Genomic DNA, 23,245 nt, shown 5'->3' on the forward strand with positions numbered 1-23,245 from the left:
CACGAAGATCGTCGGGCAATAAGGACCGAGGATGTGGACCCTGAGATCCATCTGCACGTTGCGTCAGAGTTTTGACCAGCAGCTTGGACAGAGAACCCTACAGGCCTGTACGTAAAGCCACCTGTGACTAGAGTACATTGCTACTGGCTTTGCACCCTGGGTACTTTTGCCGCTTGGTTTTACTGGGCCACTGATGCCTACTAGGTCCCATCACGGAGACCCGGGAAGAATCCTTGTTTTCAACGGGCTCGTGGCACGGTACTTTAAATCATGATGCCTTTTTATCTGCGCCACTGCGTTGATCGCACGCACCGGGAATCCATGTACAGGAGCTCCGTCCAGTCAGACCACACACTGTAAGCTGTGTAGCATGACCTACAGTCCCGTCACCCATGGACAAGATGTCTCCGCGAGTGGACACCCTAATGCTTACTACAAGCGAGAGCGACAAGCCGAGACCGAGTTAGTCTCAGAGGGGCGACTGGTCCGAGCCAGTCAGAGGCCGCGGGTCTCAATTCCTCTGGGCCGCAAAGGGTCCAACTAGTGATTTTGTGGGGTAAAGTCACGGGAGAATGACGGAGGGCAATTAGGGGACAAGATGGAAGAAATGGGAATTGTAATGGAGTCGCAGTAAGTAATTGATTCCCCACTGTTTTGAGAAATCTCTCATCAAGAAAGATGAGTATTCCGGTCGATTTTTGACACGATGATTCACTTCTGGAGTTGGGAGACACTCCTGAATCGCGAGTCATGAGTACGTGCCTTGTTGCCCTGTTTGCCTGATGACTCCGATGGGTTGATGTATCGGCCGGCCACGAGTGTTCGGGATCCACTCGGCCTTTTTGTGGCACCTCCTATACTCCTCCTCCTCCTGTTCAAATGTGAGAGATTGCAAGTGCAGGAGTAGAAATGCTGGTACGGTACTCGGTGGCATTGCGGACGAGTGCGAGGAACAAGGGTCTCTTTTTAAGCCTCGAGGAGTGACAGGTGACACCTCGTGATCGAGCACTTTTCGCGCCCGAGATCTCATGCAGGCAAGGCCCGGACGGTGCGCTCTCGCGTGATGTCGCTGCGTCCGCCTGGCCGCAGAAGCTTTGCAAAATGCCGTGCCTCTGCGCACGGCTAAATTAACCTAACCTGTCCTGGATTGGTCGACGTACTGGATGTACTGGATGTGCTGAGTGTATGGGAAGGTCCAGCGTCTGTAGGAGCTCCGCTTACGGTCTCGCCGGTGCCTTGGTCTGTCGGGGTCAAAAAGGGTACCCATGGAAGGATTGCGATCGTTGCCAGAGCTCCCATCGTAGCGTCTGTATCTGTCTTAGCACAAGCCCCCGTCCGCTTCCTCAGCCTGTTGGCCAAGTTAAGACATCAAACGTGGATCAACGGGGTCTGGTTCCGCAAGAGTCTTCATCCACCGTCAGGCGAGGCAACTAAATTCAGTCTCGTTCTCTCTTCCCATCTGCCCTCCTGCGTGTTCTGCTGATTTCTCCTCTCCCACCGCCATCTTAATTGAACGGGCCCATTGATACGCCTCTCCTTTCCGCCCACATTCCGGGTCGAGGATTCCAGACTGCCTTCGAGACGCTGTTCCCCATAAGCTCCCCTTTTTCGACCGCCTTTCTTTGTTCCTTTCTTGGGCAATGCCTGCATCGTACCGACGACCGTTTTTGTGAGCCGCGCTACGCCGGTCCAGTCGCAGATCCCGGACTTTCGGGACCACGATATCGCGCATCTCTTCATCTCTCGCGCGCTCTCTCTCTCTCTTTTCTCTCTCTCCCCCTCCCTCGCTCCCTCTTTTCCCTCTCTTTCTCTGTCCTGGTCTCTCGTGATCGACTTCCGACATCAATCAGGATCGTTCCGGTTGCCGACACGCGCACACGTTGAGGTGAAGAGACCCCTTCTTTGGACCACTGTGGGCACTCTTGCGGGAAGAGGCAACGGACTGTTCAGCGGAGGACCAGCAGAAAGCCCCCTCTACGTCTGCGCGTGCTCCCCCAATCAAGCCAACCGCCCACGCCAACAGGCCAAAACACTCTTCTGCGCCCCCACCCAGCAAAACTCCCCGTACTTTAAACCCTTTCCCCTCTCCCCTCCTCCATGTCGACCTCAACTGCCACCGCCTCCACCTCGTTGTCGGAAAATCCGCGCCCAGGACGACTTCGTCGCCTCAGTCAGCTGCGGACATACACACAGAATTTCTCCTCCTCTTCAAACGGTCATCGTTCCCGAAACAGTCTGAGCAGCCGAGTGCCGTGGCTGTCGCCATCGTCATCGAACCCCGAGTCATCAACACGACCGGTGGGGAACTCCACCGCCGACGCAGTCCCCGAGAGTGACCAACCGGCCTTGTCTCGCTACACGTCTGCACCCACTGCGGGCTCCTCTCACGGCCTCACCATCGATACACAAACGTCATCGGCCGAGTCAACCAGATCAACACCTTCCAACGAGTCTGTCCCGCGGGCCTCGAATGTGATGGCGCGCTTAAGGAGTGCTTCGGCCGTCCAGGGCCGCCCGCCCCGTACCACCACGCTCGCCAGGACGACCGCGCCTGATCCTCCCACTGCCTCCCCCGAGACCGCTTCCGTGACTACGAACAGCGATGCGCCTGCAGCCATGAGTCCCAGCCCCGCGAGTGCGAATCAAAAAGCGACCATTCGCTTCTTCCCGTATCAGGATAATTTTCAGAACTCGAGACCCTCTCTCCCCTTTGTGCCCATCGCACGCACCTTGCCCTCGGACAGTTCGATCATCCGTGTTGGTCGATATTCGGAGCGGGATGGCATCCCCGTGTCCAATCCCTCTGAACCCTCGGACGCACCCGTCGGGTTCAAGTCGAAAGTAGTCAGCCGGAAACACTGCGAATTCATCTACAGCAATGGGCAGTGGCACATCAAGGATGTGGGCAGCTCATCGGGCACCTTCTTGAACCACATGCGCCTGAGCCAGCCAAACATGGTTTCTCGGTTGTATTCCATCAAAGATGGCGATATTGTACAATTGGGGATCGATTTCCGCGGTGGAGAGGAAATGATCTTCCGCTGTGTTCGCATTCGGATCGAATGCAATCGATCCTGGCAGCAGCAGCCCAACGAATTCAAGTCAGTATTCATTGTGTCGGTATTGGAGATGATGTTCATCGTTGGTGACTAATACAACGGACAGCAAAAACACCGAGACTCTGATCAAGAACCTCGGAAAAGGTGAAGGGGCTGACTACTCAGGGTGCCGCGAGTGCTCCATCTGTCTCGGTTCGGTGTTGGTACGTTTGACTTCCCTGCTCCAGGTTTGTTTCGCGCCCCATGTGGACTCCTCTGACCATCTCTTAGCGTCCGTACCAATGTCTTTTCATGGCAGCTTGTGCCCACGTGTGGCACTACAAGTGCATTAGTCGCCTGCTGCACTCGCCCGATTATCCCATGTTCCAGTGTCCCAATTGCCGGGCATTCACCGACCTCAGCGCCGAGGTCGATGACACCCCAGATTCGGTGGAGGAGAACAAGGAGAACGTGGCAGGGGAGCTTGTGTCTACGGGCGAGTCGACAGAGCCTACCCCGGAGACGCAGCCTGTCGCCGCGTCAACGTCTGCAGCGGAGACCGGCTCCGAGAACCAGAGTCGCTCTCCGCTGGACCCTCATGCCGAAGAACCGGATATCGCGACCGACGTGGAAAATCTCCATTTGCGAGACGATGATGATCAGCGCTCCAGATCTGGGAATGAGGCCGAGGACGATCGAAACGCCGAATCCCCAGGTCCCAGCACCAGCAACGACGAGCTGGTGCGCAGTGCCACCGTCAGCGTCACTGGATTTCAACCGACACAGCCAGTCAATGTTCCCATATCTCACTCACCACATCTCCGCGCAGACACCCCGGCGGAGAATTCTGATGATAACCCACTGACCCCTCGAAACGACCTGGGCCCTCTTGCATTCGATGGTCGGGCCGGGATGCACCAGTGATCAGCTGTCTCCCGCTCTCGAGTATCCGCTCGTAGATCTACGAGCTTAAAACGGCCAGTTAATACCTGATGGGGGTTATCGGTGCCGTCTACGTGAGTCGGAACTTGAATCTACCAATATCATAGTCTGATTCGGGAACCTCGGCTTCTACCAAGCAGGATCTTGATCCTGGCCTCTCGCCTAGCCGCCTCTCTTCTTCCCTTCTTCTCCCCCCAATGCGACACACATCTCCATTTCACCCCGCACGTGGCCGTTTCATTTCCTAATTGCCGAGTTTTCTTTTTGTTTCTGCTCTCATTGCAATCCTCATCTCAATCGCATTCAGAAGCTTTGATCGAGACACATTCTTCTTTCTTCTCTCCTTGCCTCGAGTTGCATTTTGCACCTTTCTCTTTCCAATATACCCATTTGAGCAAGCTGGGTCGCTCCCACGGGGGTGGGCCAGTCTCCTGGAGTAAAACCTAGCGTTTTTCTGCATGAAATATTTTTTCGTGTCTCGGCGACTTGATCGCTTATCCTTGATGTTGGAAGTGACCCTAAGCACATATGACTGATAATACATTGAACAACATTCGTAAATACTGGCGACGTTCTATCTTGAGAGGAATTTGGAAGAGAGGATCCACTATTCAGCCAGTCAGCGTCCGCAGTAGGAGGAAGTAGATTGTATTTCGGATAAGGCATGGATCGGCGAAGAATACTAATCACGGAAGAAACGCACGGATAGAAGGTTTGATGCACGCTGGAGGATTTGGGGATTGGCCCCGAGAGTAGGAGCGTTCCATTGTTACGAAGGTTTCCAGATTGTGAGCATCCTTGACTCTTTGAATCGACGAGGGAAATGCCAGGCTGTGAAATGGATACTTTTGAAGCTTGACCCCGCGCTGCAGCCAAACTGGTCTTCCCTGGACCCCACTGCGCGATGTCCCCTTTGGATGCTCTGATCGAATGGATGCAGGTGGTAGATCCAAGTCTCCTTCTGTTTCAACCAGAAGACTTGCGCATGCAGATGGCGACCGATCTAGTTTCACTTTGGGCGTGTCCTATAGGATTGACGATTCTTGTTCACTTTTTCTATACAAAATAATTCTTTCCTGCAAGCAGCACTTCCGCTGTCGAGCATTTTACTACATAGCTGAAGCTGAAGCCGATCGCACGCGTTTAGACGAAAGACCGTAATCACTCACCTGATCGATTGCGGTGTCGAGTGCATGGCGCTCAGTCTGATCATAGCGTTTTGTCCCGCGCTAACGGACGCCTCTGCAAATGCTCGGCCGATCGCTCTTCGTTACTTTGGGCCTCGTGATCTCCGCCACTTCCTCCTTTATTCCCGAGAAATAAGGAGAAGTCATTCAGCATCTCTTCTTATTTGCCTTGGTAGAACGAGGCTGCAATTGGGTCATGACATTGCCTGATCGAGCATCGACCATGCGCTTGAATTTCAGTGAGCCAGGTACCCCGACACTGAGTCGTCAAAGTACCTTTACGCAGGGGCGACACCATCACAGGCGATTAACCCATCCACACCTGTTGTCGTCACGTAGAAAGCCAAGGCGGTTCGTTCTGGTTGATCTCCTAGCCTCTGGCCGGCTCTTTCTTTCTGACTCGATCGTAGATGGCCGCTGGTGTTTCGTTTTATCAAAGGAGCCATTCATGGCCAGATTCTCGTCCCGGTCTCTCTCCATGCGCTTTTTACTGCTTTTGTTGTCTACCTTGATATCTTCGTTTTTGATACCGTCGGGCTTCCAACAAGTATTGTAAGTTGCTGATGAATCACTGCTTTTTGGGGTGGGAAGCGTTTCGTTGACAGCTGGTTTAGATCCCATCGCTCTCCATCGTGGTCGGTTTGATGCTCGTGTTTCGGAATCAAACCTCCTACAACAGGTTCTGGGATGGCCGTAACGCTATGAGCACAATGAACACATGCCTCCGCAATTTGACGCGGACCATCGTCACCAACAGTTACAACTCGACTCGCGGTCCGCCTAATCTCCTCGAGCGCGAAGACATTGAGCGTACTCTGCGCATTTTGATCGCAATTCCCTTTGCGGTGAAGAACCATGTGCGGGCCGAGTGGGGGGCAGCCTGGGCCACTGATACCACTCATGGTGTCACTGTGGATGAGCGTGGCAGCGCAGCTTACAATCCCGACTACGCTGGATTGCTTCCCACCGGACTCGAAGGACATGAGCACGAAGGCCTGGGGCTCCCGTACCAACTGACTTTCTTTGTCGATGGGTTCATCAAGCGCGGTGAGGACCGTGGCTGGTTCAGTGCCCCCGGTGCGAGTCAGATGCAAGCTCAGCTCAATGGATTTCTGGATGCCTATGGAAAGATGGAAACCATTAAATTAACCCCGATGCCCGTGGCTCACCTGTCAGTGAAAGACTTTTCCCCGTCCCAACCCAACTCAAACCAGCACCAGAGAATCTAACTAACGTGTCGGTGCAGCATTCACCAAAAGCAAGTGCTCGCTCTGTTTGGATGCGTCTTACCTTTTGCAATGGTTGACGAGATGGGCTGGTGGACCGTTCCGATAGTTTGCCTGGTGATCTTCACCTTGTACGGAATCGAAGGGATTGGGTCCCAGTTGGAAGATCCTTTCGGCTACGACAGAAACGACATCAAAATGGATGCACTTGTAGGGGATACAAAGATTGAGCTTGATGTTGTTCTCGCGGAATGGCGCGCTTACTCAAAGGCCATGGAAAGTTCTTGGCGTGGAGTCGACGTCAACGGCCATGGCGAGCGATGCATGGATGCTGGATCGAAGGCTGCTACAAGTACGGCCCAGGTCACCCGCGAGAAGTACAATCCGCCTGACCTGTTCTTGAAGCGGAGGCCACTGGTGACTGGTGGACCTGGGCAATGAGAGAAATCCTCTACATGTGATTGACGAACAAGTATCGATTCAGAATGTGAAGCGTACTTGGCTTGCGCATGAATCAAACATTTCATTATAGGCAGTGATGCCCAATAATGACTCCACGATGGACGAATGAACCCGTGTCCGCAGAAACACTCGTCAAGGATAAGATTCGATTACAATCAATACTAGCGACTAGGCATATCATCGCATGTCAAATGGGCGGCTCAAGTACCAGGACGCCATCCAAAATGGAATCTGCAGTGACATTTGCCAATATCCTCGAGACCATTTGAAGATCACTTCCATACAATAAACTTCTATCCCGATCTGGATTCGCAACGATGATTCGATGTCGGAGCACTTTTCGCGCGGCAAGGGCCACGATGGATGGTGTCAGATAGTCGATGCCATGTAATGGGGCGAGTAATCTGGACGTATAAACAATCAGGCAACCAAATCGAGATGGGGAAAGAACGCTCAAACGCAGAGACCAACCTCGCAAAGTGTGCCAAATGAGAGTTCGCTTTCGCAGAGATCCCACCACCCACTGCGCGGCTCAAACGCAAGAAGACGATAATATCCTGTATGTAGCGCACGACCTCTGCACTTGCGGTCACGAGCTCGCTAGCTTCTCTGAGCTTTTCTATCATCTGGATACCCGTCAAGGTTTATCAGAGCCCGGTCTCAAAGAGTTGAACACGAAAAAGAGCGTGGAACTCACGGTCTCCCCGACCTTGGCACTTCTCTGTTGCTGATTTTTTGGTATGTGTATGACTGAAGAAGCCGACTGCCGGTCATCCGATAGCCAATCATCCTCCTCAAGATAGACGAAGCCATCTACTGCAGCATGGAAATGAGACACAATAAGATTCTCGTTCTAGTGTGAGAAGAGGTCAGTGGCCAGCGTCCGTGACTGGTGATTCGACGAAATTTACCAAATGGCCATTCAATGGCGGCTGTAGCTGATCTGATTCTCGTACAACGAGAGGTATGAAGAGAAAATCAGCCGGCGCGATTAACGTCCTCGGTTCCATGATTAGCCTTCGGCTGCGCATCAACTATGCCTTATATTAGCAGTGCTTGGAATAGCCCAGATCAGCGCCAGACCTCCCACTGACCTGAAGAGCTTGGAGTTGGATTTCATGATCAACAAGATTGAAATTCTTCGCAATGACAACGTTCACGACATTTGTTTCTTCTGTCGTGCTCCTGGGAGCTGGTGATCTGCTCTGACCCCGATCTCGAGCCGCCACAAGAGTTGACAAGTTGCTCGACTTCAGAAAGTTAGCCGAGTCATTATCATAAAGAAAAGGAAAAAGGAGGAGAGAGACACTGACAGACCCGGACCTTAGCCTGGTGCTTGACGGCCGCTCCTGTCCTTTGCGAGCATTCGCCGTGAGAACCCCATTATAGAGATCATCGGTCAACGTTTGCGCGGAACAATCAAGAATGGAAAAGGTAAAGTCAAAAGAATGCGTGGATATCTTTCAAAAAATCAGCTTTTTTGCGAATGACCAATGAGGGTACACTTGGTCGATACCAGGGCTAGTTCTTGAGCGAGGTCATCAATAAGGTCAGCCGAGGTCTCGATGAGGCAATGTTCACGCGCCACAAAACACAGGAACAAAGCAACTTCGAGATCAGAAAGTTGCCGAGCGAGGTTTTCGAGGCTCAAAAAATCCATCATTGAGACCCATTGGTCTCAGGCTTGGTTGCAACCTCTGGTGTTTAGCTTCCACGGCGTCAACCTGTGGTCCAGGAATGGGTGTAAGACGGGTAGCTTTTGAGAGCCTGAGTTTACTGGCAGCCAGCAGCTGCTGAATTCAGACTAGCGTGTTTTTACGGGGAAGCTGCGGAGCTACGCCAACCTAACAATCACGGAACCTGATCTACCACAAAGCATGGCCTGCCGGTCTTTGTCAAAGTCCAGAGACCCTTTGTGTGACATCCGGCTGAAATATGGCGCCTGCTAATCCTTTGGCCAACTGGGAAAAGGTAGATGACAGCTTTTACCGCAAAATTCCTGTGTACGACGCTGTCTTCGATGAAGATACTGAATTAGAGAACTACATTGTCGTGGGGGCCCCTTACGGCGGCGCAATAGGTATGCACTGGCACCAAGATACGAGAAAGGCCATTGCTCATCTTTCGCACAGCATTGTATCGAGACGAGAGCAAGCCGTTTCAGCTTAGAGACAGTCAAGCTTCTCGGTCTTGTATTGAGATCTATTCCTGCTCCGGAAAGCAGATCACTCGCATTAATGTGTGTCCCCTACATATGATGCTGTAGCTTCAAAGCTGACTGCAAAAGTGGGAGCAAGCAACGATCAGAGGGCTCGGCTGGTCCGACAAGGAGGAGCTTCTTGTGGTGTCTGAAGACGGCACCGTTCGCCGCTACTTCGGCCTAGACGGCGAGTTCACGTCCTTTTCTCTAGGAAATGTAAGAGTCTTGTAATGGAACCCGTGGCACTCTAAGCATGGCGAGCTCACCACGCACAGGGAGCGGAGGAATATGGCGTGAGAGCCTGTCAGTTCTGGTCATCGGGCCTTGTTGCCCTATTATCAAACAATCAATTGATCGCAGTCTCGAAATACGACGAGCCACGACCAAGAGCCTTAGCGCCTTGTCCCGAGGGTGAGGTTTCTTCGTGGTCCTTGATTCCTCCAGCTCACACGCTCTCGAGATCTGTGGAAGTGTTGCTTGCTGTTGACAAAACCGTCTACTCGATCGACTCAACCGAAGCCGAGGACAAGATCTTGCAAGATGGACCCTTCAAAAATCTTGCTGTCTCGCCTAGTGGACGATTTGTCGCGCTTTTCACAGCCGAGGGCAAATTGTGGATCGTCAGTAGCGACTTCCAAAACAAGCTCAGCGAGTACGACTCTAAGTCTCGAGTAGCGCCAAGCAGTGTAAGCTGGTGCGGAGACGATGCCGTTGTTCTTGCATGGGAGGATGAGGTTCATCTGATTGGCCCGAACGGCGCGGCTTCAAAGTAGGTTCCAACCCTTTTGCAAGTGTGACAGTCTTCTCATAGCGTGCATTACCTCTAGGTACTATTACGATGGCCGGGTGCACGTTATACCCGAGTTTGACGGAGTGCGGCTGTTGACAAACGATAATTGCGAGTTCTTACACAAGGTTGCGGGTACGTCTCACTATGCAGCGTCTCGTTGAATCTCTTCTAATGTAAAACAGATGTCACGCAAGAAATATTCAGGCTAGGATCGTCTTCACCTGCTTCGGTCCTTCTTGACTCGGTCGAACAACTGGAAAAGAAATCTCCAAAGGCAGACGAGAACATCCAGCGCATCCGTCCTAGTTTACCTTCTGCAGTGGATGCCTGTATTAGGGCCGCGGGACATGAATTCGATTCTTACTGGCAAAAGCGGCTTCTGAAAGCTGCTTCGTTTGGAAAGTCGGTCTTGGAGCTTTACAACAGCGACGAATTTGTCGAAATGACCGAGAAACTGAGAGTCCTTAGTGCTGTGAGGGACTACCACGTTGGGATCCCTTTGTCTTATGAGCAGTACCTCCGTCTGACACCCGAGGGACTCATTGACAGACTGATAAATCGTCATGAGTATCTTCTTGCCATTCGAGTGTCTGAATTCCTGCAAATTCCTGCAGACCGAATCTATGTTCATTGGGCTAGCCAGAAGGTTCGCGTCTCGACGGGGGACGATGACACGGTCTGTAAATTGATCGTCCAGAGACTGGAGGGGAAACCTGGAATTTCATTCGAAATTATTGCTCAAACCGCTTATGACGAAGGCCGATCCCATCTTGCTACACAACTGCTGAATCATGAACCACGAGCAGGCAAACAAGTGCCCCTACTTTTGAATATGGAAGAAGATGAGCTTGCCCTCGACAAGGCGATTGAAAGTGGTGATGACGACTTGGTGAATTATGTTCTGCTGCATCTGAAGACTAAGCTGCCTCTGGCAAGCTTCTTCAGGATGATCAATACCCGGTCCATGGCATCGGCTCTGGTTGAGACTGCGGCTCGGATCGACGATACTGAGTTGCTCAAAGATCTCTACTATCAAGACGACCGTCCTATGGAAGGCTCGAACGTACTGATGACAGAGGCCCTGCGTGAATCAGATCCACAGCGCAGACTCGAAAAGCTTCACCTGGCCTCGCGGCTCTTATCAGATTCTAAGGATCCAAGTGTGGTGTTCCAACAGAAGCTTGTGGCAGAGGCCTCGCAACTTCTCAAGGCCCAGGAGGCGTTGGACAAAGATCTTGCAGATCACGGGGAATATTCTGGGTTGAGTCTCAACGAGACGATCTACCGGCTGATCCGCGCTGGCTATGGGAAACGAGCGCACAAGCTACAGAACGAATTCAAGATGCCCGAGAAAACTTTTTGGTGGCTGAGACTGCGAGCGCTTGTGGCCAAACGTGACTGGGGCGAATTGGAGGAAATAGCCAAGACTAAAAAATCCCCGATAGGTTGGGCGGTAAGTTGGAATTGGGATTCTATGCTACGTGGACCCCCGCTGATCCAAGTGACAATAGCCTTTTTATAACGAAATCCTTGGCGCAGGAAATACGAAGCTTGCCTCTCTCTTCGTGCCCAAATGCACCCACCTTCCCGTGGCCGATCGAATCGAGATGTGGGTCAAATGCGGTATGATCGTCAAGGCGGGCGAGGAAGCGCAGAAGATTAAGGATATCCATACACTTGAAAGCCTGCGCACCAAAGCATCCGGCTCTGCGAGTACGGAAATCGAGCGCATGATCAACCAGCTCAGACCGAGGAAGTAAATATATCAGATTGATTCGGTGCTGGAAGCAAATTGATGACTCAGGTGATTTCATCGAATTCGTCGGCGGGCGCGGGCTCGGCCGCAGTGCTAGAGGCGACAATGGTCTGGGTGGTAGTGGTAGGGGCGGCCACGGCGGTAGTGCTGGCCACGGCAGTCCCAGGCTGAGGGGCAAAGATACTGCCCATGAGTGGGTTGCTGGGTTCAATTGCCTCGGTGGTCATGGCATCGTCAACTTCTTCGGCATCGTCATCCTCATCGTTCTCTTCAAGCTCCCCGTTCTGGTGCAGAGCCAGGATGGCGGAGGACTTCTTGTTCATGTCTGCCCAATCGGCCTTTGATGAAAGATGATTAGTGCACGGTCCTGGAACCCAGCTGCAAATGAAGGACTCAGTTCTGATGAAATATGATGGCTCACCCTTCGTTCGTGAATTGTTTTGGCTCGATTGAGACTTTTCGCCTTTTTGGTCTCGAGCTGATCCATGACTGCTTCTGCTCTTTCCATGCCCTTCATCTGTCGTTGGCGCTGCGCTTTTGTCATGCGCTTGTTGTCTTTCTTTTTCTTTTGGATGCCAGAATTAGAACGGTCGATCAAGAGCGAGGTTCGCTGAACGGTTGAGCTCTCGACTCGAGGCAAAGACGCCAAGGACTTGTCAAGATCCACGCTGGGTGAGGCGCCTCGCCGAGCAGCCCGTGAGTTGTTGACTTTTTCTGAAGGTTTCCAAGAAAGCTTGTTAGTTGAGCACGAATCAAAGAAGCAACCCAAAACAACTTACGTTTGCTTTTGGCCATGGCGGATGATGTGTTGTAGGAAGGTAGAAAAAAGATATGGGAATCACTTCGGCATACATCTCTGGTTGTGTGTGGGGTTCTTTTTCCTTTATCGATAAAAAAAATTGTTTACGGCCGACGAGACAGACCACGCACGCAGCTCCGGCTTGCCGCGCACGAGTCCCATCGACCGTCCCGACCGGGGTCGATGAACAGTCCTGCATAATCAGCATTTGCCCACTAGAGGTGCATGCTGTTGACAAATCGAGGAGCAGAGAGGCGTCCATGTCCTGTCCGCTCGTGACGGCTCCGCCTTCCGTACCTAGCACTTGCCGCATAAGTGGATAAACACGAGAACACGCCCAACACATGTTACACAGATCCGGTTCCTGGTTTGCGCCACACTCTTTACCATTCATCTCGCCATGAATGTTCGCAGACAGACAGCCGACATCTTTCCTGGCGGATCTCTCTATCACCACGGAAGCCGGAATAGTCACCATGAAACATTAATAGCGCAACTGCAAGATCCTCACTCGATAGGCTTGACGTTTCTTATCCTCACCTGCATCTACCTGATCCTCGATTACTTCCATCTCGCTCCAATTTCACTCATCGGCACAATCTGGAGCACGTTTGTCTATTTAATCCCGTCCTCGATTCTCATCGCACTCGATACCCGTATGTCGCCTTCAGATACACCCCCTTCCAGCCCGGCGCGATTGTCGTTTCAAGCAAAGAGCGAATCTTTGCAGCGGATACTGGGGCTAGATCACAACGCCATTCCATTCTTCTCTCGAGCAAGGTCCCTTTCCGGCATTGGTGGCGCTTTTTTGGGTCACAGTAAAGATGTCATTCCTTCGGGGCTGGGCAACTGGGATAATTCCTGTTATCAAAACAGTATCATTCAAGGCCTTGCCTCGCTTGAGACACTGTCAGCCTACTTGGGAGAAAATGTTCGCACTCTTGGTGAAAACAGCCCATTGACGACGCACAAAGCACTCAAAGAGATCATCGATCTCCTGAATAGCGCCTCCAATCAAGGGTACAAGCTCTGGATTCCTGCTGAGTTGAAGTCCATGAGCAGCTGGCAGCAACAGGATGCTCAGGAATATTTTTCCAAGCTTGTTGATCAGATCGATATGGAGATTCAGCAAGCCATGCGGCGGCAGACGAGGAATCTTGGCCTGAAAACAGCAGGACCAGAAGAGAACATTTTGAAAGAAGCGCGCCTGGACACAACATCTGCCGAGAGCGACAACGCCTCACCAAGTAGAGAAGCCTCATTCCGCAACCCTCTTGAGGGCTTGCTTGCTCAGCGAGTAGGCTGTATGAAATGCGGATGGTCAGAAGGATTGTCGATGATACCTTTCAATTGTCTCACAGTTCCTCTGGGAGCTAGACATGATTATGATATTCGTGAATGCTTGGATCAATACATGGCTTTGGAGCCCATTGAGGGGGTCGAGTGTGCCAAATGTACTCTATTGCGCGCTCGAGATCAGCTGCGAAACCTCCTGGGCAGCATGGCAGATGAAGACGATACCGAAAAACTGAAATCACCGGGGCTTTCCGACGCTGTCAAGGAATCTGCGCAGTCTCGCCTCGCTGCTGTTCAGAGTGCCATCGAGGAAGACGATTTCAGCGAAGAGACCCTTTCAAACAAATGTCACATCCGATCCAAGAATCGAATGACCACTACCAAGTCTCGGCAAGCAGTCATTGCTCGAGCGCCACGGTGCCTTGTTGTTCATATCAACCGCAGCTTATTCGATGAGATGACTGGGATGCTCCGGAAGAACTATGCATCTGTTGCATTTCCCAAAAATCTAGACTTGAATGACTGGTGTCTTGGTAACAAGACTCGTGGATCCAGTGAAATCATTGAAAAGTGGGTCACAAATCCCGCAGAATCAATGCTACCAGGACAAGGCGACGCAATCCATATGCAGAGTCGGCAATACGAACTGCGCGCCATCGTGACTCACTACGGTCGTCATGAGAATGGCCATTATATTTGCTATCGCAAGTACCCAACATCTGTGTTTTCTGCACCGGTCCCAGACGAGGTCCTCCAGGCCGAGGGCGATAAAGAGAAACCCGAACGCTGGTATCGGCTCAGTGACGATGACGTGCAAATGGTGAGCGAGGCTCATGTCATGTCGCAAGGTGGTGCGTTCATGCTATTCTACGAACATATCGATGCTTCAGTGACCCAAAACTCCACTGAAGCGACGAAATCAGAGTCCGTTATTTCCGAAGGTTCAGAACCGGTGTCGACTTGCACATTTTCCGAGGATCGCTCGATGGCTTCCACCGCCACGGGTGCAGCATCCACTGCATCTCGGGCAACAAGCATTTCCAGCACGGAGAGGACCGCCGTGGCTGTTGAGGACGACAAGCCCCATCACGATAGGATGTCTGCTCTTCAAAGTGATCACGATACGCCTTCTGCCGCTGAAGAGACTCAGTTGCGGTCACGTCCTGTTTCCTGACCATCCCTTCGGAGTAAAATTTGTATTTGTCCTGCACCACCACGATACCCGGACTTTTGTTCCTCCCTAGAGCTGTTTCTGTTTTGTGTTTTTTTAAAGCCCCACGTGAGTTAGCCGAAGTGTCATAGTCTGCTCAACTTGCATAATCTTCAACTTTCTGCATGCGAAAGCAAATTCAATCATGTAGGTCCTGTTGTCTTAAAAACTTGATGAATTCCAGCATCTCTCTCCAGTACCATTGCCTATTGTCTTTGTTATAGAATGCCTTTACTAGAACCGTCGTAATCAGGCCTGCGATGACCAGCGAGTAACTGAATTGGGTAATTAGACCTCCTGGCTCCATCCATAGAAGTACTGGGTGTAGCGTCCAGTATCCGTACCACGGGAGGAAGCATATCACAGAAACCTTGACATGGATATTCATCGGACCCAGCAGAGATCGACAACACAATTGCCATCCGGGATTTACCAGCTCAGATCGTCTTCAACATGATGATAGGGTCTGGTGGACACATCAAGCAATAAAATGCGCTATGGCTTAGCCCGGATGATCTGGCTCACTATTCAGAAGTTGCACCATGTTGAAGAGAGCAATTTCATAATACCTGAGGCAGACAACTTTAGGGACCTGTGAAGGTTACTTGGATGAGCTGTAGCTGAGTCTGTGGGGCTCTTTGTGGGGCTCGTTTTCTATCTCAAAGTTCAATTATGGGCCCGTGTGCTTCCTCACAGCCTATGAGAGAGTGTGACATGATTAGTCATATCAGCCTCAATGGACCCGCTTCCCGTTCGGGAGCGGGAGGTTGATCTCTTCCGGCAGAATGGACGAGATCAACCAATGTTCTGCACCCGTATACACTTGCCTTGGCACTGAAAAGATCAACATAGATCTTCATGTAAACATATGTTCAAAGGTAATGGTATGCCCCCAAGGAAATTTGAAAGAAAAGGATTGAAATGAGGCTAATGTACACTCATAGCGAGTCGTTGCCTTTCATGAATTCGTAATATTGATCCTGCCCAGCGAACCACCGCTGGACGCTCTCTCTCTCTCTCGCTCTCTGACAAACCACCAATCGCCCACTCTTCCCCACGACAAATCTATCACAGCATGACCCAGCCCTCCTTGAGTATGCTCTGACTAAGGTTGTGCATACAGAAGACACACAAGCCCGGGAACCTCTCGGGCCTTGACACGAGCGGCTGTTGCTGTTACCCCTCACTCTCCTCATCTTCGTGGTCTACAGGGGGCTGATTCTCCTGATCCTCATCCCAGTTCATTAGCTCCTCCAGGATATCTTCTTGACTGGCTGAGCCAGATCTGGGGACAGGCCATTCTACCGGGTCCCGGTAGATCACAAAGTCCTGGCCTCCAGAGTTGGTCGTGCGGAAGGCTCGACTCGCTCGCCGATCTGGAGTAAACTGCGGGTTGAGGACCGGACAGATGATTGTATCGGCCTCACTATCCATCTCACCGTCGCCCACGTTCTGTGGCGACTGGTGCCGCTCCTCACTCGGGCTGTCCCAGCGGCGAGCCCGTGAGAAATACTCTGGTTGATAACGATGGTTAGTTGGAAAAGACCGGCTTTATTGTGCTAATATATAAAGTAGAAGTTTTTGACCTACGCCATGGCCACTCCACGATATTCTCGGGAGCTTCTAGTCGGGTCATCGCCAGTGACGGGTTTGACGACCCCGGGACATGAGCACGGGCAAGTCGGGGCGCGAGTCGTCGTCTCGAGAGGGGGCGCATGGTAAAACCAGTCTGCGAGGAGTTCACACCCCTTCCACGGAGGCGTGAGAGACGAGCCTGGCGAGCTCTTCGCTGCATCCACTGCATGCTTGTCAGGCGGGACACACGGGGCACACGGTGCAGGCGAGGTACTCGGTGAAGGCCGGGGGGCAGACGGGTCTGGCGGGCGAGACGGTACGAACGATAGCAGAGTCTGTTGGAGTTTGGACTCAACGCAGGAGATGGTTGAATGACTGGATGCTTTGGGTCTCTTAGCATTCAACAAAAAGACTCCAAGAAGACGGGTAAGCTCTCCAACTTACATCGTGAGTGTGGTGAGCACGGTGGTGAAGATGCTCTGAAACCATGGTGATTTTCACGATTCGGTGTTGTGAATCCAAAGGGATGGCAAGAAAAAGGTAAGATGGTACACGATGGAAGAATTCGTGTGTGTATAATACACGTGCTTGAGGAATAACGCCGGCAGATCAAACAAATTGCAAGGACTAGAATCGTCTATGTTTGTTTATGTATCAAGTGAGGCTTCTGTACGAGTCGAGAAGGCACTTGAGCGCGGTAAAGTCTACCTTCGCGAGCTAATGTTTGATCTCTCTTCCTCTGAAAGCATAATCACCTTCATGTGAGGCCGTCTTTAACGTTCACTACCTCAAATAACACAGAAGATAAAGCGCATTCCACTCAACATTGCCAGAGCTCGCATATCTTCAGTCTCACGCCGGTAAAGGGCATGGCTACTATAGGCATAGAGACTATTTACTTCTGCCCAAATTGATTTTACGAGTTCCCTCAAGAAGTTATCATTTTCCAGTTTGAAAATAGGTTAGTCCAGAAAATTTTACTTATCCTCGGTATTCATAGACGCTAAGCTGCCTTAATGACTCAAAATGATATCGAATGGCTCGAGATTCATGTTCCCGATTTAATGTACTTTCACATTGAGTTTGTCTTGAAAATCCCTGTGTTTGCGGGGACTCATCACTACGCAGTACATGATAGTCTCAACAGACCTAGAAACGTCAGTCAGAAAGTCCTACCCTGATGCTCAGAGACTTGAAAACTCTCGTACTTGTCCCTTTTGTTACAAAACCATTCTAGACTGATTGCAAGGCCAGTAGTCGTGTCCCACTCAATTCAAGATGAATTACACTCGAGGTCTGGTAAGAGTCGCCATAGAGAGCACACCTTCCAGGTAAGTGTAATATGAACATGCTATATAAGCAAGCTCTACTGTTGACAGCCCTGCTGAAACATGTAGTCACCAGCCGGAGGCGAGTGAGCATGTAAACCTACTGATTCTGACAAGGTATGTCTTGTTACAGCCCTTATTTTCCGCAATATACCCTCCTCCAACTACCAGTTACCTGTTCAGTGCGACATCATCGAAAGTTAGGACGCAGAACTACCTACCAATAGCACTGAGCAGTTGCCTATCGGGGATAAATGCATATCGGGCTGCCCCTGATACTATCTCCACTGCAACAATATATTCAAGATCGAGACATACCCTGATAGTAGCGTCCATTTTACAAGAGCTAATAGTCCTGAGTCCGATTAGGTTGACTCGCCGTTGGGATTATGCGGAACCTCCTCCCTGCGATAAGGTATGTACAAAATTCCAGGCAAAGGATACATTTTTACAGAACCCGACCTGACTTACATGGGAGTGAATTGTGGTTTCGTCGCCATCGCATGTGGATTTCCAGTTGTCATAGAGTTCATGACAGGATTGTTAATCTAGCTAACACATGATACAGGACAAGGGTTGTTCGTTCGCGAAAATGTTTACACCCCGTGCAACAAGCACAAAGGGCAGATTCGTACAGAATAGCCAAGTGTCGCAGAATGAGGACCAGAAGAGCCAGCAGAAAAGGCAGAGGCTCATAATGAGAATACTCAGCACAAACACAATAAAGCGACAACACGTGGTATCGGTGTATGAGGGCCAAGAAACATAAAGAGGTGTTGCATGGTTCCATGAAATGCAAAGCTGCTAGACGACATGCTACCAGTTAGAAAGCAAAGAAAGGAAGAACCTCGGCCGGCCCAGCCATCCTTCTGACGCTCACGACAATTCGTAGTATTGACTGGAAAAAGAAAGAGTAAAACTGCGTGAAGCTTGGAAACACATCAAAATCTCGTGCTGGCATCGGCTCTTCTCCCCTTATCTGAACTGACCCGGTCCGATCATGCCGCCACGCCCATCACCCCCGTTGGGCTGACCAAACATCTCCAGGAGATGGCGAGAGGTCGGCGGCGGTCCTTGAGGGCCTGGTACAAAGGGGCCTTGACCTCCAGGGGCGGCTCCCATCATGACATCGGGATTGGGTGGCATGTTAGGGAAGCCAGGCGGTGGTGGACCCCCCATGTATCCTGGGGGTGGCATCATACCAGGTGGGGGCCCGCGAAGGGGCATTGGAACCATGCCCGGCGGGAAGCCACGATTGGGTGCTGGGATACCTGGAGGAGCACCCATTGGATTCGGTCCATTGGGTTGAGGTACATGTTGCCCAGCCCAGCCAGGGGGCGGCATGTGTTCCAGCCCTGGTGGCCGCTGAAGTGGCATTGGAGGCTGGGTCAAGCCTTGAAGAGGACGAGAACCACCTGGAGTCATTGAACCCTGGCCGGCCTGGTTGATAAATGGCGCATCATCAAAGTAGCCTAACGGAGGTGGTCCGTTAGGAACCCTTCGGCGGAGCTGTTCGCTATCCGGCCGCTGCATGTTGGCAATGGCTGGATCATCAAGGAAATTAGGTGTCTTTTGGGCACCGAGTCCAGGAGGAGGCCGAGACATCATCTCCGGTATCAAGCCCGGGGGTGGTGCCACACTGGAGCTCGGTGATGAGTGCTGGGACGGGTGACCCGAGGGGGGTCCGACACGAACTTGCTGCATGAGACGAAGCAGGTGCTCGCGCTCGCGAGCCTGAGGCTCCTTTCCAGAAGCCTGGGCGTGAGGCATCTCCAAGGGACTCATGTACTCCGACTGCGGAAGAGAGTCTCTAGGGGAGGACATGCCTGTAGGTGCGCGCAGTGGTGGTTCGGGGCGGGCCATTGGAACATGTCGAGACGACTGGCGCGATTCGTCCTGGTTTGGGGTACCGTTGTTAGATCGGCTGCTTCCTCCCCCAAGCATCTTGAGAATGCGCTGGAATCCTTCTTGATCTGCGTCCTGGGCATTGGCTGGACTCCCGCCCCCGAACAAGGTGGCCAGCGAGGGTCCTTGAGAAGCGGGCTCCCTCACTGGCGATTCTGGCGGTGGGCTAAAAAGCCCAGCAAATCGAGATGATTTGCCAGACTTCATAGCAGTGTTCGGGGCCAGGGTCTCCTTCTTGGGAGTTTGTTCAACGGCAATTGGAGATGCAACATCTGGCACTTGGGGTTTCGGCTCCCCGAGCATGCCGAAAAATCGCTCCATTGAAGCATCTGCCGCAAAATGGGCACCCGGATGACTGAAGATTTCTCCATCTGTAGGGTGGGATTCTGGCCGATTGTCCGGGACGTGTGGCTCGGCGGGGGCCTCCTTCTTCTCTTCATGAACCGGAGCCTGCTGACCAGCACCAGATCCAGCCTTCATTCTTTCCTTCCATCGCTCAAAATCTTCCTGCGTGTGAGCGCGTCGTGGCTCATCGCGTTCGTTGCTATCGAGCCATTCCGGCTCTTGCTCCAATTTCGCACCGCGGGTCCAATCGCGATCCGCACCGTGTCGGTCACGACGCCACTCTCGAGTGCGATGTTGTTGTTTGTCGTCTTCGGCATCACCAACTTCATGTGCGGCTTCATCTCTGAACCAGCTTCCCTCCAATTTAGCTCTGGTGGGTTGGCCATCTTTCTTCACAGCCGCACGAGTGTCTCGATCCCGAACGCCTCGCTCGGTCGTGAGGTCCCGAGTATTCTCTCGATTCTCCCAACGGTCGAATTCGCCATTGCGACGCGGCTTGCGATCTTGCTCATCAGTCCCGAGAGCGCGACGAGGGCGGGTAGCATTCCAGTCCTCTCTTTCCCCGCGTCGACCGGTCAAGGCCGTAGACTTTCCGTCGCGGCGGTCCAGATCCCGTTCAGACCCATCTTTCTCTTTCAGAAGCTTGTCGCGGAAGTTGAAGCGTTCATTCTTGTCATCCGTGTCGCCCGTGCGTCCTGGACGGTCATTAAGGTCGAATGATCCTTTGCCGATACCGCCAATACGAGATGAAGCAAAGGCGGTTTTTGGAGGGCCGAGAATAATATCTTCTGTAGCACATCGCGGATAAATCAGCAATCAAAATCCCCAGGGTGGAAACCTTCCAATGGCTCATGACTTCTAGAACCCGAACGCTAGACCTACCGGAGTTCGAGCCGCGGGCGATGTGTCGAGCTTCAAAGAAACTGGGTCTTCTGTTGGTGCTTGTCTCCCCGGCATTGTTCGTATCACGAGGGGTTCGCTGCTTGGTCTGACTAGCTGGGTCTGGTTGGGGCCTGTGTGGAATAGGGGGGGGGTTAGGCAGGCGATGTCAGTCCTTTGCTTTGCACGGATGGGGATGCAGAGTAATCAGAATGACGAGGGCAGGTCAACTCACATCCATTCCTCAATTGGGGGTAAACCAGGGGGTTTGGCGACAAGAGGCGATGAGCGCAGCGACAGCAATTCGTCGATCTCGTACCGTCGCGCCATGACGGCTAGATCCGGGGTTGAGGTTGTGGTGAGGGGGCAGTAGCTGTGTGCGGTCGATAATCCACGGGAGATCGATCACTGTGCTCTCATTGGGTATGATGAAGGTTGCGTAGCGGGCAAACGCGTGGTACAGGGTTGGAAGACGTTTGAGGAGGGGCGAGAGGTTAGCTGAAGGGGACCAAACGCCGAAGGAGTATGGAGAGCAGAAAGCCGGGAGTAGATGTGAAATCGGGATTGAGTGAAACGCGCAGATCGCAAGCCACTTTGTGGCGACTCTGGCGAGGCTTAAGGCGGAGTCGGGGTCGGTGAGGATGGAGGGGAAAGGTGGATAACTGAATACGGTAGGAGCCAAGCAGGAGTCTCGGAGATCACGAACCGTCCTCCCAGCCAGAAAGCGGGACTTGGATGACGGAATCACTCGAACAGAAGCAATAATATGGGAGGTTGTTCCAGCGATAGGAGAGTTTGAAGGCGAATGATCAACGGTTGTAAATGGAAGGGGTGGTGATTGAATGGGCCAAAGATGAAGTAGCAGCGGGAGATTGAGAAGAGGCGTGTGCGGGCAGCACCACCCGTGACCTTCGCATCAACAGTAAACAGCTAGCAAGTCACGAGAGTACCACATACTTGAACTGAGCGTGTAAAGTGACCGACCATGGAGCAGCTTTTCTCTCATTCCAGAGATGATCTAGAATTCACAAGCTAGTCTAATCATGTGCAGACAACTCTCACAGCGCTGTTCAGTGCACACTTCTCTAGCTTCAAAAAAAGTCCCCATGATCGAAAATCAGACACATGCTGTAGAGCATGAGGCATTATTACAATGTGCGGGCTCTGCGAGCAAGCTGGGAGAGCTTCTATCTATTATCAATCCAAGGGGACCTTCCACGATTAGTGAGGGGACGGGGAGGGTAGATCAAAAGATAGCAAGAGCAAGTTCAATTCAATTCAGCTCAGGTCTACTTGAACAAACGAACACCCAAACGGGCGTTCACATTGGGAGAGGCAGTGACTCGAGGAAGGACCACCCCTTGTGAGAAGACACCTCTGGTGCAGCAAGAGGTGAAATGCGGGGCCTGCTCGGATGCTGCTGCTGCATCGGATACTGCTGCTGCTGCTGCCGCCGCCGCTGCTTCTGCTTCTGCATCGACAGCTTCGGCAGCCACAGCAGCTGCTTCTTCTTCTTGACCAACAGCTCATTCGCCAGCTTGTGAAGGGCGAAGTGCCACTCAGTGAGCTGTTGGTATTTGTGTGTGACCATGTGGGTCACAAGCTTGCACAGGACTTGGGGTCTGAATCCAGCACCATCTGCATAGTGGCTGAACAGATCTGGGAGGAAGCCTGGCTGCAGGCCGATGAGCTTGGCAGCTCTGTCTTGCGACACGCCAACTGCCAACAGGTCTTGGAAGGAGCCGAGGTAGGTGACAACGAAGTTGAGGAAGTGCAGAGGTGAGTGAGGGTTGCGAGAAAAGATCTTTTTCATGGCCGAATGGTCCTGAAGGAAGCGAGCCCAGATGACTTCTGCGGCTGTAGATGTAAACCCGATGAATTCGAGTGCTTTGGTACCCACTCGTGTGAGAGGCAGCTCCTCGGAGGATCCATCACTGAAGATCCCACAAGGAAAGCGGCTGCGGAACATGGGTAAGCGAGAAAGGTACTGACGGGTCAAGCATTTAGTGAGAGTGAAGCCATTTTTGACCGCTGCTTCGTCAGGCAGCAGCTTGATCAGTCTGAGATTCATGAGACAAGTGATGACTTCATCCTCAAGATAACTGTTGCCACCAGGAGCAGCTCGCTGGCTGGAAGTGATGATTGGAGAAGACATTGCGTACAAAGGTCGATTCCAAGAAGAAACGATGATATTACAAACAAACTGATGGAACAAGGAGATGGATGATACCACGATGTGAGGAGAGTGAAATCGAGAAGAGGATGGATGAAGGAGAGAAAAAAAAAAAAGAGGACGAGGCAAGGGGA

General features: G+C 52.0%; 10 protein-coding genes across 10 annotated transcripts; 5 read left to right on the forward strand and 5 right to left on the reverse strand.

The window, feature by feature from the left end:
• Window positions 1–2,097: 2,097 nt before the first annotated feature.
• POX_d05479 (E3 ubiquitin-protein ligase DMA2) lies at window positions 2,098–3,962 on the forward strand (the record flags this gene model as incomplete). The annotated part of the gene is made up of 3 exons (XM_050114324.1): window positions 2,098–3,101; window positions 3,166–3,262; window positions 3,330–3,962. The coding sequence occupies 3 exons, from the start codon at window positions 2,098–2,100 to the stop codon at window positions 3,960–3,962; spliced, it is 1,734 nt and encodes a 577-aa protein (XP_049969275.1).
• A 1,428-nt stretch (window positions 3,963–5,390) lies between these two features.
• Window positions 5,391–6,834, forward strand: POX_d05480 (uncharacterized protein; the record flags this gene model as incomplete). Its single annotated transcript, XM_050114325.1, has 5 exons — window positions 5,391–5,406; window positions 5,454–5,502; window positions 5,578–5,719; window positions 5,782–6,338; window positions 6,414–6,834. 5 exons carry the CDS (start codon window positions 5,391–5,393, stop codon window positions 6,832–6,834), a joined length of 1,185 nt encoding a protein of 394 aa, XP_049969276.1.
• A 208-nt stretch (window positions 6,835–7,042) lies between these two features.
• POX_d05481 (uncharacterized protein) lies at window positions 7,043–8,515 on the reverse strand (the record flags this gene model as incomplete). The annotated part of the gene is made up of 6 exons (XM_050114326.1): window positions 7,043–7,259; window positions 7,327–7,481; window positions 7,553–7,708; window positions 7,767–7,889; window positions 7,950–8,315; window positions 8,372–8,515. 6 exons carry the CDS (start codon window positions 8,513–8,515, stop codon window positions 7,043–7,045), a joined length of 1,161 nt encoding a protein of 386 aa, XP_049969277.1.
• Window positions 8,516–8,790: 275 nt separating this feature from the next.
• On the forward strand, window positions 8,791–11,605 carry POX_d05482 (uncharacterized protein; the record flags this gene model as incomplete). Its single annotated transcript, XM_050114327.1, has 7 exons — window positions 8,791–8,935; window positions 8,988–9,094; window positions 9,143–9,271; window positions 9,331–9,824; window positions 9,883–9,977; window positions 10,028–11,298; window positions 11,357–11,605. The coding sequence occupies 7 exons, from the start codon at window positions 8,791–8,793 to the stop codon at window positions 11,603–11,605; spliced, it is 2,490 nt and encodes an 829-aa protein (XP_049969278.1).
• Window positions 11,606–11,645: 40 nt separating this feature from the next.
• On the reverse strand, window positions 11,646–12,396 carry POX_d05483 (uncharacterized protein; the record flags this gene model as incomplete). Its single annotated transcript, XM_050114328.1, has 3 exons — window positions 11,646–11,939; window positions 12,023–12,315; window positions 12,381–12,396. The coding sequence occupies 3 exons, from the start codon at window positions 12,394–12,396 to the stop codon at window positions 11,646–11,648; spliced, it is 603 nt and encodes a 200-aa protein (XP_049969279.1).
• Window positions 12,397–12,800: 404 nt separating this feature from the next.
• On the forward strand, window positions 12,801–14,870 carry POX_d05484 (uncharacterized protein; the record flags this gene model as incomplete). Its single annotated transcript, XM_050114329.1, has 1 exon — window positions 12,801–14,870. The coding sequence occupies one exon, from the start codon at window positions 12,801–12,803 to the stop codon at window positions 14,868–14,870; it is 2,070 nt and encodes a 689-aa protein (XP_049969280.1).
• Window positions 14,871–16,082: 1,212 nt separating this feature from the next.
• On the reverse strand, window positions 16,083–16,970 carry POX_d05485 (uncharacterized protein; the record flags this gene model as incomplete). The annotated part of the gene is made up of 3 exons (XM_050114330.1): window positions 16,083–16,420; window positions 16,497–16,863; window positions 16,926–16,970. 3 exons carry the CDS (start codon window positions 16,968–16,970, stop codon window positions 16,083–16,085), a joined length of 750 nt encoding a protein of 249 aa, XP_049969281.1.
• Window positions 16,971–17,759: 789 nt separating this feature from the next.
• POX_d05486 (uncharacterized protein) lies at window positions 17,760–18,578 on the forward strand (the record flags this gene model as incomplete). Its single annotated transcript, XM_050114331.1, has 4 exons — window positions 17,760–17,812; window positions 17,861–17,926; window positions 18,179–18,224; window positions 18,378–18,578. The coding sequence occupies 4 exons, from the start codon at window positions 17,760–17,762 to the stop codon at window positions 18,576–18,578; spliced, it is 366 nt and encodes a 121-aa protein (XP_049969282.1).
• Window positions 18,579–18,784: 206 nt separating this feature from the next.
• Window positions 18,785–21,268, reverse strand: POX_d05487 (uncharacterized protein; the record flags this gene model as incomplete). The annotated part of the gene is made up of 3 exons (XM_050114332.1): window positions 18,785–20,847; window positions 20,942–21,072; window positions 21,174–21,268. 3 exons carry the CDS (start codon window positions 21,266–21,268, stop codon window positions 18,785–18,787), a joined length of 2,289 nt encoding a protein of 762 aa, XP_049969283.1.
• A 991-nt stretch (window positions 21,269–22,259) lies between these two features.
• POX_d05488 (uncharacterized protein) lies at window positions 22,260–23,093 on the reverse strand (the record flags this gene model as incomplete). Its single annotated transcript, XM_050114333.1, has 1 exon — window positions 22,260–23,093. One exon carries the CDS (start codon window positions 23,091–23,093, stop codon window positions 22,260–22,262), a length of 834 nt encoding a protein of 277 aa, XP_049969284.1.
• Between the last annotated feature and the right edge of the window lie 152 nt (window positions 23,094–23,245).

Source organism: Penicillium oxalicum, chromosome IV (assembly GCF_001723175.1).
Source record: "Penicillium oxalicum strain HP7-1 chromosome IV, whole genome shotgun sequence".
Taxonomy (NCBI): domain Eukaryota; kingdom Fungi; phylum Ascomycota; class Eurotiomycetes; order Eurotiales; family Aspergillaceae; genus Penicillium; species Penicillium oxalicum.